General features: G+C 35.5%; 1 protein-coding gene across 1 annotated transcript in view; it reads left to right on the top strand.

Annotated features, from left to right (window-relative positions):
- Positions 1-5174: 5174 nt before the first annotated feature.
- LOC107599025 (disabled homolog 2-interacting protein-like) overlaps positions 5175-14205 on the top strand; it is an 82920-nt gene continuing 73889 nt past the window's right edge. Inside the window, exons 1-2 of the mRNA XM_016290514.1 lie at positions 5175-5466; positions 12408-12514. Coding sequence (XP_016146000.1) covers positions 5349-5466; positions 12408-12514 — 225 coding nt within the window. The 5' untranslated portion in view covers positions 5175-5348. The remainder of the gene's footprint in view (positions 5467-12407; positions 12515-14205) is intronic.

Genomic DNA, 14205 nt, shown 5'->3' with positions numbered 1-14205 from the left:
ATTGGAAGCATTGCCTTTGACTTTTCACCCTAATTTTGTCATTTCTCCACTCATATTCACATTACAGGAGCTCTATGAGAACACAGTGAGCTCTTTCTAAAACTTTTCCCGCTGTTATACAGTGTTTATTTTATTAAAAGTGAGTGATTTATACACTATTTGAGCTCATACATGTTTTCTACCTTTTAGAAAAGTGAATTATATTGTGACTAAAAATGTTATCAAATCAAATCTTAGTTTTGAGCTCGGATCATTCTCTTAACTAACTTTATAAGGTGCATCCTGGCATGCTTTTTAAACAGTATTGAAGGACGTCACATGTATTCATGTAACAGCTTTCAATTAAATTTTTAGTTTTGTTAATATGTATGGTACAATATTTATTTGTATCCATAACTAATATCGATAGTTTAAAAGTTTGTAAGATCATGAGAAACAAATTAAGTTGAGTTTGTACAAATGCTTGACTCTTAGTGTATTCATTCATTCATTGTTAGCATCTGGTCTTTTTCATTTGGTCTGGGTGCTGTGTGTACATTAATGAGTAAAAAATTAACTTAAATGATTTTAGCAAATGGCTGCAATATAACAAAGAGTGAAAAATTTAAGGGGGTCTGAATACTTTCCGTACCCACTGTATGTTGGATGGTGGCCACTTGCTTTTCTGTTTTTCCCATGTTTCTCAGAGCTGCATAATAACAGCTCATGTACATATTCTATGAGAGCTTTTTCTAATGATTGTAAAAATAACACACATAGGCCTAGTTCTCACACAGCTAAACAACAAGACTAATGGAGTATTTTCGGACTCTCAAGTGGAAAGAACTATATGTAATTGTTGATTTGGCAGTCAAAACATCTCTTCCCAAACTTGGCATTGTTGCAATAATTGCACAATAATTTAGACTCATTCTAAGTCTCATTCAGGGCCATAAACAGTCTTGACCAGTGTGTCCAAAACTCTGTTTCTTTGGCAGACTTTATCTCGCCTAATGTGTTTGTTCTCCCAGTTTTCATTGCTTCATTAATTCACATTGTCACATCATGAAAGACAGAATGTCATTATGGGTGTTCATTGGTTGATGATTTTGGCCGTTGCTTCTTCTAGTAAAAGCTTGGAATCCAAAACTCCAAACAGCGGCAAAAAACAAGGATCTCTCTTTACTTCCCAACCACCTAATGCGGTGAACTCTGTACTCTCATCTAAAATGGCCAAGAGCATTATGTGTATTTCATAAAACAACACCCAAAGAGCTGTTTGTATATGATGTCAACAGAAAAACGAGAGTGGTTTCAAAGGAAAGCGAGTTACTGCATGTTTCGTCTCAGATGAAGGCATTTGTGGTGTTGGTGGCCATCATAAGTTCCTCTCCACAGCTTGAGATCCTTCCGATTGTCCTCATTTTGTGGTGGCAGTGTGGGAGCTGCGGTTTGTCTTGTCAATCACTTCAGCAGACATTGTTTGTTTGGACATTTTATTTTTTCACTTATACTTTTCTATTTGATCTTGTGAGTCTGTCTGTCTATCTGTCATTCTGTCTGTCTGTCTGTCTGTCTGTCTTATTTTCACAATATGTTGTTGATGATTGTGGGAATTCTCTAACGGTAGTGCTTCAATTTCTTTATTTAGTACCACTTTGGTCCAGAGGGGGGCACTGCATGTAAACATTTTCCCCTTTAAATGTGCAATCTATGAAGAAGGCCCGAGGGCAGAGAGCTGAAGTCATGTCTTGGTTGCATTTACCTGCTGCACAGCGGTCAGTCAGCTCCCCGAAGTCAGTCTGATATTTACAGAAGTGTTGCTGCGCTCTGAGGCTAAATGCCCGTTTGTGTGCAGGGCTGATGTGTAAAGATTTCAGAGTGTGGTGAAAGAAGGAATCATAGAAAGAAGTAATTATGTGATTTTAATATGGTCACAATCATTTATAAATCTGGACACGTAACTCACACTTCCTTCTGCTTTTGTTTCCTCCTCTTTTATTCAATATGAAAAAAAAGACTCAGTTTGCTTTCCTAAATAATATTATTGGTCTTACTGTGCATAATTCATCAGAGCATGTTTATATCTACAAATAATAATAATAATGTTTGTTTTCCTAATTCATATTAAATATTTTAATTTTAATTAAATAAATATTTCACACCTGCAAATAGAAGAAACAAATGATAATTTCTATAAAGATAAAGTAATGCATTTTTAACATTCCAGTTAAAATCTATCTATCTATCTATCTATCTATCTATCTATCTATCTATCTATCTATCTATCTATCTATCTATCTATCTATCTATCTATCTATCTATCTATCTCGCTCTCTCTCTCTCTCTCTTTATATATATATATATGTAAGGATTGTAACAATTTTTTTTCCCACTGAAAAGCTATTTTAAAAAGACTAATAAAAATGTTATCAAGAAGCAAGAAGTAATTTGTTCCAGTACAAGGTTGTGTGAGCAGCAGGGCAAAATACTAACAAAAAAATAATAGCTAACATTAACGATCCAATCCAATCCTGATGGTTAAAATCATGCCCTGCCTACATTAATTCCTGCTGATGAATGTTAACCAGATTATGTCATAATGCTGTGTGTGAGATTGTCCTATGGTGTAAGAGGACTGATTATTTATGGGGGAACATTGAGTCCTGTATTAGTTTCTTCTCAGAAACTCATTCCTCAGTAGTTTTTGTCTTAAAGCAACAAATTAGAACCATAAGACCATTTCATACTGACTTTACTTTATATTGATTTATATAGACAGCGACTTGGCTAATGAATGTCATGAGTAGTTCATGATGTTAGGCATTTCTGATGGTTACCAAACATTTGGTTCCACTGTTTCTGGTTTGCTTTACATCTCTGGAGAGATAAACGTTTTGTCAGTACACAGATGCGCTCACTCGTATATCACTCGACTTAATGGCACTTCCCTATACTCTCCTTTAGCTTGACTCCGAGGCTCAGGTGGCTTGTAGCAACTGCACTATGGGTAATAATATCGGACCTCTTATTGCCCACATTTATTCCAGCACAGAGCTCTTCTGAGAAACCGAGCAGACAGATTTACGCCAGCCTCTCCATCTCATCCTCTCTTCCTCTCTCGATGAGAAAGTTCACGCTGGGGTCGAGTGTCTGAGCGTCAGGAGAGAATGAAAGTGGCTCCTGCCGCCTCCCTCGGCTCCTTCCATTACTCACTCACCCTCCTACAAAGACCCAGCATGCCACAGACCTGCTCTCTTCCTCCTCACTGGAGAAATATTCTGTCACCGAGCTGCCAGCATGTCAACCCCCCACATCCATCAGCTCCAACTTATAGAGAGGCGCTTCGTATCAAGACTGTTACTGTATTTAGCTCTTCTGCTATTCAATTATTCCCTCTAATCTTTTAACTTTGTAGTTTTAAGCATGCCTGCTTTCGATGGTTAAAGTTCGGAGAAGCACTGATGACGGCGGGTGATTTTTGGATTGTCAGTCTTTTTTTGGAGTAATGAAAAGTTGAGTAAAGTTTTAAAGCGAGTGTTCACTCAAAAATAAAAATCCTTTCATTATTTACTCACCCTTATGTTGTTTCAAACCCATATGACGTTCATTCAAGCTGCAGAAATACAAAAAAATCATTGTAAAACTACAATATAAGTGGTTCATATGAAGTTACAGTATACACCCATTGAAGCTACACATATTTGGCCAAATAAACCAATGCCATTGATCTCAATTATGCACATCTTTTGACATTTGAGAGGTATGGTGGAGGTTGTGATTATTAAGTGCAAAGACTTAAATGTCTGTCTTTTCTTCACACAAAGCTATCAACTATCAAGACTTGTAACATAGCTGCTTGGACTAATTTGTTCCCTTAAGAGAGCTTGACAGCTCCTGGTCACTGTATAATTTTTTGTTGTTGGTGTTGTATAGAAGATAGCAGTGTTTTTGTATGTTTTGTTTTGTATTCCGGTAAGAAATTCATGCAGGTTTGGAACAATGTAAGGGTGAGTAAATAATGAGATAATCTTTATATTAGATGAATTAACTCTTTAAATCAAGCATAGCGCATGTTATGGTCTCCCTCATGAAGAATGACCATGGTATTTAGTTTCTGCCAAATTACCATATTTTCACAGTTACTGTGATAACCTGATATTAGCCTCTACTTCATCAAAAAGTAATTAAAACGACATTGGTCTGAAAGCTTTTTAGGCTGTTTAATGTATGCTACTGGAAGAGTGTTTTTTTAATTAATGCTTTTATTCAGCAAGGATAATTATAAATAATAATATTATTAGTGCTGAATAAATTATATTCAGCACATACTGTAAATCATTTTTAAAAATAGTTTTCATCTCCGTCTGGTAGGTTGTTGACATTTGGTTCTCAGAATCGAGGATTTCATCAGGGAGGTGAGATGTTTTTCTGCGGCTCGTAAATCTCATTATTTCACCAGCTAGTGTCGTAGAGGTCACAGGGGTCAAATGCCTTGTCAGACCACTGCAAACATATTAATGTATTGGATGTTTAACTGAGGGTGGGTGAAGAGACAAACCTCCTGTTCAGTCTTCAGTGGTTTCAGCCAAGTAAAGCTATGAAAGATACTAGTTTCTCTTGAATTTACAACAATAATGGGAAAAATGTGGACCTCTTAGTGACCATACCTGATAAGCTCCAAAAAAACAAACAAACATAAAATTACTGTAAAACTGCCAAATAATAGTTTTGTGTGAGAAACAAACCAGAATTTATAATTTACATAAATTGTAAACATTTTGACAGATTTTTAGGTTATTATATTCTACATGATTGGAAATTTTGTTTTATTTTTTGTTAATGGTGTTTTATATCTTCTTCTTTTTTTGAGCTTGACAGATGTGGTCAGTATGAACTGCAAAAATCAAAAATATCTCCTTTGGCGTTTTTACAGAAAATTACAACATTTGGGTTTGGAACATTGTAAAGGGTAAGTAGACCATTTTCAGTTTTGGGTGAATTATCACTGTAATCTAATATCTGTACATTTGATATAGTTCTTTTTACGATGGAGCGGCTCAAGACATGTCTGCACTATAATTTACACCAAAATTCACCCCTCACTGTAGATTTCATTCCCAAAGCACAGAGGTTATTTGTTGGGAGGAGTTGACTCTCTACTTTCCCCGTTGTTTTTCCACCTATTCTCTCGAAACTCTCCACCGTGTCATTTTAAGAGCAGTCCTGACTTGCAGAATCAGATGGAGCGATCTGCTTCTCTGGCAGTGATTCAGTTTAACAGGAGCTTTTGAAATGAAGACTTCCAGCAGTTTCTGAATCAATCATTCTGTAGGCCGTGACACAGGTGAAAGCGAGGCGCGGAGAGCATGTCAGGGGCAGTGAGGCGAGTTCTGGGGAGGAAGTGGTACTTCTACAGACTTCTGGGCCGATCTAGGCACAGACAGCATGTTCGGTCACGGAGCCGCTGCCGCACTGCTATCAAGGGTGATTTTGTCTTTTTCTGTCTATCTTGGAAAAAACAGTACTTTGCTGGGGTTACAGAGTGTGCCATAGTACCCTTATGCATTTGTGACATTTTTCTTTGTCTGATCATATTGACTTAATATCCATCGTGTAATAGAATTTGCCATCAAGAATGATGGAAATGAAAGTGCACTGAGGAACTGACAGAAATGTTTGACTGATTATAGTTTTGTGTGCATTTGGTGTCTGAGTGAAACGGTGCCCAGGTTTCAGATATTCTTCTCCTCTTTGCTATGTGATTGAAGTTTTTTGCTGTGATACATGTTTTTAAAGCAAGTGAAGGTGCAGGCAACTTTTGAGGGGACTGGACTTTGTTGACGTTTCATAAAAATATCCTCTTAAGTAGTTTCTCAAATTGGCATACATACTCTATTTGATAGTACATTGATAGTAACACGCATAAAAAAGAAAATGATGGAATTTACAAGACTGAACTGCAAATGTATTATTTTTTTGTGTTTTTTGTCCTTTCCTTAAATAAATAAATACATCTGAAATTATTCTTATTTGTTTTCAGAGAATATATCTTATATATTTATTCTTTTATTTTATTTTATATATTTAAATTACTTAATGTTTTTACTGGAAAAGACAAAATACTGATTAAGCGAATTATTCAGCAGTTAAACTGCCAAATAATGGCTGATTATTCCGTTGATATATTGGTCTATCACAAGTACAAACGTGTCCTGACCTTATTCTTTGAGACAAAGAGAGAATATTGAAAGTCTTATTGAAAGTAATCATATTTTGAAGATACTGACTACAAGAAGTGTTCTCTCGAAACCCGTTTCTATCTATCATCTGCTGGTCTACCGTGACTTGACATTATGAATGTTGGACTTTTTAATTTGTTTATCAACTGTTAAAGATATTTCGAATTCATACACATTTGTGGTCTTCTTTGTGGCCTTCCTTCCACTTTCATGTTTTTAAAAGCTGATAATTATAAACAGAAGTATTACTTTTATTTTAGCAGTTTAAAAAGACAAGTTGTAAATTCTGATTCTGAGTTTAAATCACTTTTCCTTCAGTACGAGTTAGCCTAAAGTAGGACAATTTTTGTTTTTTTTCAGCCTATGATCTGCTGCTGTAAGAATATCAATTTTTCAGTACTTCACTGCTTCGATGGAGTTCATAAACAAGTATTTTTGTCTTCCTCATGGTGAAGTGAAGCTTCCTAAATATACAGCCTCCAGGGACTTTTTCTTCTCAGTTCTTACACTGATTAGAGCCTAGAGAGACTTATCCTATGTGTGTGTGTGGGAGAAGACAGCAAGTGGTTCACAGTTCACACAGTACTGAAGAAACCACCACCTCCTCTTTACATCAGGTTCGTACATATTTCCATGAACGATTTCTGTTCTCAGTATTAAACTTTGGTGCATAACTTGTCCACACGTGATAAAGCAGGTCGTGCAGCTTATTGGGGAGAGGTGTGCTAATACTTTTCTAACCAATGCAACCACATAGCAATGCCCTGGCAACCAACAGAATTGATTTGAGAGACTTTTAAAATCCAATTTAGTTCCTGAACTAAAGAAAGGAATTTGAATTCAGTTATTTGATTGAAAGAAATTAATATAAATATTTATTAAATTATTTATTTATTTATTAAATTACATTGTACTATTTCATTTAGTTTTATTAATTTTAGTTTAATTTTAAATTAACTTTGGTAAACTAGGGTGGAATAATGAACTGAATAATGAAATAATGAACCATGGCAATATATTTTGAATTACGTTTTTCTTACCCTTTAAGAAAGTTTTGAGCATAAGCCTCTTGGTTTTCTTTTAAATCAGTGTTATGTAAATATATTAAAGGAATTTGACACAAAATACTGATTAAGCAAATTACATAGTGGTTAAATCTTGCTGAATTTCCATTGAGCTACTATTCTGTAAATTCCTTATGCTGCCATCCCAAATTCAGTTCAAATACACACTTGTTAATTAAATGGAAGCCAATTCTACATTTCTGAATTTGGCACAACCCTGGCAACCACTCATAACATACAATTGCAACCTTAGTTTTTGCAGCCCTATCATTTAGTTTCTCCCATTTCCTTCTTTTCAAAGAGTTATGAGTGCACTCAGTATTTTTCTAAACTTCAAGTGTGTAGAAAAAACTTCAAGATCTTGTGCATTCTTGTTTCAGATCCATTACTTGGAAACATTGCACTGTTCAAACTTTGCTCAAACTCTTGTGGTGGCAGTTGATGAGATTGATAAAGTCTCGCCGAGATGAATGGTTTCTCAGAGTTGGCGAATGTGGGCTGCATGATCTGTCAGGCCTTTAGTGCACTTCTCCATTAAAGACCAAAAAAGTTCTGTTTCTTGACACATCAAGAGGCTTGAGTGACGGGTGTAGTCGAGAGTTTAGCTCTGTGTCTGTTTAATAGAAGAAAGAAAGCTGACTTGCTCAGTGATTGACGCTTCAGCAATGAGCCCAAAGCAGCATTTACCATCCATTATCTGTGTTACTGTACATGAGTCTGAAGCATCCCTGTCCAGAAGTCATTTTTACAGTTGGCTACTGCATGGGACAGTATGTGCTGCTGATTACAGATTACATTTGTTCTTAAACAAGAGTTCACCCAAAAATGACAATCTGTCATTATATACAATACTCACACTTACATCACCTTTAACTGGAAACACTGGAACAGCTTGTTCTGATTAAGTAATTGTTCTTCAAAGAACAACAATGGGTGCTTAGTTATCATTCTATTTCTGTTCTGTTTGTCTCTGCCTGTTTTCCATTTCCTTTCACTGTGGTGGTCTTGTTTCAGGGGAGTGATGTTAGATGGAAGGCCTGCACAGCATTTTAGCTGTTTGATTGATAGGTTCAGAGGAGCGTGGGTATTATTGAACCCAGGGAATAGGCACATACTGTAGGTTTGCTTTCAAAAAAATATTGTATTTTTTACTTCTGTGAAAATCTTACGGAGGCTGCATTTATTTGATTACAAATGTAGTAAAACAGTAATATTCAGATTAAAATAACTGTTTTCTATTTGAATATATTTTCAAATGTAATTTATTCCTGTGATGCAAAGCTGAATTTTCTGTGTCATTACTCCAGTCTTCAGTATCACACAATCCTTCAGAAATCAGTCTAATATGCTGATTTGCTGATTAAGAAATATTTCTTATCAATACTGTAACAGTTGAGAATTGTGCTTCCTAATATTTTTGTGATACACGGTTTTTCAGAATTCTTTTAATAATGTACAAAAGAACAGCATTTTTAATAGATTATTTTTTTTTTGTAACAATGTGAAGGTATTTGCTCTCATTGTTGATCAATTTAATACATCCTTGCTAAAAAATATGTATTAATTTATATATATAAAAAAACAACTAGAAAATATTGTTTGGTCAGTATTAAAGTGATAGAAGTCTATGGAAAGTCCCCACAATTCACAGAAACAAACGTGTGTGTGTGTGTGTGTGTGTGTGTGTGTGTGTGTGTGTGTGTGTGTGTATTAGAAATCTTCTTATAGTTAAAGGATGTGGTCCGTATCTCACAAATTAATCAATTCTGTGTACTTCTCCACATATTTCTCTCTGCTTCAATCCATTCTGAAAATCAATGGATATGCAGATTGGGGCATTTGACAGAACATTACTTGTAAAATCTGTTTATTTGCTAACTATATTATTACACCAGATACTGTACTTCCTGGGTCACAAAGTTATGTTCTGCTAAATAGACTCAAGCAAAGTCTGTTTTTTTTCTTTACCTTTTTGCAATTTTTATCCTTGCCATTCATAATCAATAATAAAATACCTGCAAGTCACTGTATGTTACCCAGATACTGACCCTGCTGAAAATCAGCACAAGTTGTTTAGCTTTTTATGTTATTGTCTTTGCTTTTAAACCTTAACAAAAAGACCTTAACGGTCTAACCAAACCGAAGGGCCTGCAAAGACTCATCATCTCTTGCTGCGACAAGTCGAGCCAGATCTGAAGAAAGGAACGTGCATTTAGATTAAGAGCAAATGAGACAAGCCTGTGAGTTATAGCCCTGCTTGAATGCTAAATGAGACCATAGCACTTCTATGTAATTTCCTGGAATGACAGAGTCCTCTGTGAGATCAGATGGAGGACGGTGGCACCCCGGTGCAGGCATCTCTTACAGCAGCTGGGCCATGCATCTTGTTCAGAGCAGATTAATAGGGCCGCTAGCGCCAAGTATTTCTGCAGTAATTCTCTGGCAAATGGCCCACAAGTCTTCCCAACATCTAGGGTTGAACTGATTAACATATATGGAACATTGTTTGATGGCTCATACCAGTCAAGAACTTTAAAAAAATATATATATTAATTTATAAGTACGTTACAGGGGTCACGTTGTACTATTTTATTTTCTGGCAAATGGCCCACAAGTCTTCCCAACATCTAGGGTTGAACTGATTAACATATATGGAACATTGTTTGATGGCTCATACCAGTCAAGAACTTTAAAAAAAATATATATATTAATTTATAAGTACGTTACAGGGGTCACGTTGTACTATTTTATTTTATTTCATTTCATTTCATTTCATTTCATTTCATTTTATTTTATGATGCATTTATATATCGCTTTATTGTGTATTGCTGTACACCCAAAGTGCTTTACAATCAAAAAGAATATATATTATATAACACATTTGGATAACCTTTAGTTTAGTTTTGGAAATCGGTTTAGTTTTGGTTTAGTTTTTTTTTTGGAAATCACGTGGGTCATAAAGTGGCGGTGATCAGTCCTCTGATGTGGTATTTATTTACTTTTGTCCAACCTGAAATGGAAAGTATTTCCACAGCAACTCATAAACACAACTTCTGTATTCTTGTCAGCATGTTTGCTCTGGACAAATATGAGCAGAACGGTCAGGAGTTCAGACCCCCTGCACACAGGTCCGTGCCAGAGGAGGCTTTTCTTTGAGCCCCTTGTGTTGTCCTCTCAATATGAAAGCATTTTACGGTCTCCACTCTTCATAAACACTTGGCTCTGGGTGGAGGAATGTTGGAGCCATCTCTTAATTGTTGTTTAGTGTTTCTTCCATTTACGCTGCATTTATCAATCATGATCAAGCAGCTTAATGATGAAAGAATACTTGAACAAATTATTAGTTTGCAGGTTGGTAATGGCATTGTAGTCATCATTCAGAGCAAACAGTGCTTTCAACACAGCTGATGGAGAGATGCTGATGTTTATGAACAGAAGTACACAGTCATATTTGAAAAATACATAAAGTATTACCCTGTTAAGAATTCTGTATATAAAGTTTTGGCCTACTTACAGACTTTTAAATGTTACTCAAAAACCATGTGGATCTTCACTGTTTTCAAACACTGCATTTAAGTCAAAGATCATGTGATCTTGCTTCCGTGCTTAACATATGGATCAGGATGTTGTGATATCAACATAAGCAAGAGGCAGCGTTGAGATTTCTCTCCCATGCATTCCAATCTGTTCATCTCTCTAGTGAGAAAACAGTGAAATTACCAACACACACAGACGGAATGTTCATATGTCGATACCTACGCAGGGCTGTTAATCACTCTTCCTCCATGTTGTCAGATCATGTCTAGTTTTGCTCAGCCAACACTAAATGATGACTGAGGCGGCAATACAAATCCTTGTTATTTGACATTATGGCAATATTTATTAGCACATAATTGTTTATCCTAAGCAGTTTATATCATTGGTTTGTTTCCAGGTGTCAGTGAATTTAATGCTCTCTGTACACTATAAAAAAAATGTGTGAATTGGTTAACTGAAAGTTGCTTTAGTGTGTGTGTGTGTGTGTGTGTGTGTGTGTGTGTGTGTTAGAGGGTCAGTTTTTTTATAAATAAAAAGACAACAAGTAGAATAAATTAGAAATAGAATAGTAAAATAGAATAGATAGTTCTAGTGTTAGAGGGTCAAGTTTTTTATATATATAATAAAATAAATAAGTAGATAGAATAGAAATGTTAATAGGTATGTGAACAGTCTATCACTTAATGAAATATACAGTTATAAATTGTAAAATATACAGGCATCTTGTAACACCGGAAACATTGTTTTTACCGTGAATTTCGGGCAACCACAGCTGCCAGTTTTTTTTTAATACCATAAATATAACAGGATATTTTTTATACTGTAGAACAGAAAGCTTTTTTATTTGAACAACCAATTCTAGCTCAAGAAAAGTGCTGTCAGAAAGAGCACGCTCATAAAAAAAGCTTCCAGATCTTGTTAGTGACGCATCTTTCCAAGTACAAAACCAGCGAGGCACAGAAGCCCTTACTCCACTTTGTTTTGAGTTTGACGTGATTCAGACTGTGCAAAGAGACAGACAGGAGGATGAATTTCATAGATCTTGTCTTTCAGGTTGGCTGCGTTCGCTCTCTCATTTGTTTTCCGCACAAACACTTGTTCCCTCCTTCTCTCCATCAATCGTGCAGACAGAGATGCAGGCGTGTGCTGAATGCCAAGCACAGTCTGACAGGCTGATGCAGGCCGCGCATGACCGACACATGTGACTGACACAGTGACGCTGCTACAGAAGCAGCATATTGTAGAGAATTATGGGTGGGCCTTTTGACTTGCTAAAGCAGCCACATTGCAACATGCTTAATACCACTCAAAAGACCATAACAACCACATAGCAATGGCACAGCAACCCCCTGGCAATCATCCAAAACATACTAGCACTAGCAACTTGTTTAAATCTTAGCAAGCATGAAGAAGAGATGATGCTGAACACCTTTCTTTAGTTTTTTCAGTTTTCCAGTGCTGTTTTGGTGGGTTTGTTTATCCTAGGGGAAATCTGATCATTGAACTGCTCTTGGCAGGTTACATACACATGAATCCAGTCATCACTGTCTGTTTCCTCTCTCTGTCTCTGTCTGTCTGTTTTCAGAGTCTCTCACTGACAGGGTGGGCCGGCGGCGCAGTATGCCTGGCAGTACGGTGGACAAAACGGTGGTCGCTATGGATGCAGACACGTCAGCGCCTTTTAAAGTCACGGTACGCATTTATGACAGCAGCACAGACAAAAATAGTACATTTACAACCATTAGAGGATTTAAGCATCTCTCTGAGCTAGGAGTTGCATTTCAAAATGTGATTCAGTTTGACTTTAGATGATAATTCCTGTTGTGCTGTACACTTCATAAATGCCTTAATATATCAGATAAAATATTAAATGCATAATTTTTATAAAATGTTTAATTAGTTTTCTTCACATTATGTCAATATGGAGTAAATTTTAAATAATTTCACTACTTTATTTTGACCAGATGTTGCCATTTGTGCCAATTTCTGCAGCGAATAAGTGACAGTTTATTAAGAAATATTATAGGTGTGTCTTAATTTTTTATTTTCTTTAATTAAAATGTTTCAAAGAAAATATGTTTTAATTAGGGAATGTTTTATTAGTAATCATTCTGTAGATTTCATGTGATCAATATCCCTAAACCGAAAAAAGGCACAGAAAATTCCCCAATCTATTTTCAAAATCAGTGTACTTTTAGGATTATTTAAATACTGTTGTAGTATTTTTTTTTAAATATTTTGAATTAGCTTGTTTTCACAGCTAACCAATCTGAGCCCATTGTGTATTTCTGAGGAAGGGGCTTCATAGAACCAGGAAGTCATACCGTCTTTTGGAGAATGGAAACAGTGATAAAATCTGATGTGTGTGTGTGTGTGTGTGTGTATATATATATATATATATACAGTGGGGGAAAAAAGTATTTAGTCAGCCACCAATTGTGCAAGTTCTCCCACTTAAAAAGATGAGAGAGGCCTGTAATTTTCATCATAGGTATACCTCAACTATGAGAGACAAAATGAGAAAAAAAATCCAGAAAATCACATTGTAGGATTTTTAAAGAATTTATTTGCAAATTATGGTGGAAAATAAGTATTTGGTCAATAACATATATATATAATGGCCAATCATTCTGTTTTTACAATTAGCATTCTTTGTACTATGTATGCACACAAATAATATTTATTAATATTTTATTTTTTATTTCATAAAATTACTTTTTTTACGGTATTTTTTATCAAATAAATACAATCTTGTTGGGCATAAGAGACTTTTTTCAAAAGCATTATAATCTTACTGTGCCTTTTGAACAGTACTATACATAAAAGTCAACAGAAAAGTAGCAAAAGTAAATGAAGAATGTGTGATAAAAAGTTTCCATTAGGGATGCACCGATACCACTTTTTTCAGAACAATATCGATACTTTAATTTTTGGTACTCACCGATACCTGTATTTTCACAGCATTTGTCATTTTTTTTAAATATTGGGTACAGAAACAAAATAATAGTAATAATAATAAAATGAATCATGTTAGTTGGCTTCATTTAGCAAACAGATATTACCTTCAGTTATTTCCACACTTAATTATACCTGTTAAAATTTATTGTATAAGCTTTTGTTACTTTCACTGTTCATTTCAATGCTCTATTGCAGCATCTCAATACTGTAATCACAAAACATTTTCCTAAAATAATGCAGGGAACCACTCGTTATACATTATACGAGTGCACGCGTACTATTTTGATGATGTAATTTGCGTCACGCGCAGTGTACACGGACCCTCGCGTAAGAGTAAAAACCGAAGTATACTTTGGCCTTAAAGCAAGCTAAACATATGCAGCATGCACACGTTTGTGTTGGTGCAGAATGAGAGAGACACTTAC

Source organism: Sinocyclocheilus grahami, unplaced genomic scaffold (genome assembly GCF_001515645.1).
Source record: "Sinocyclocheilus grahami isolate Dianchi unplaced genomic scaffold, SAMN03320097.WGS_v1.1 scaffold259.1, whole genome shotgun sequence".
Taxonomy (NCBI): Eukaryota; Metazoa; Chordata; class Actinopteri; order Cypriniformes; family Cyprinidae; genus Sinocyclocheilus; species Sinocyclocheilus grahami.
This window is presented reverse-complemented; position numbering and strand designations above follow the sequence as displayed.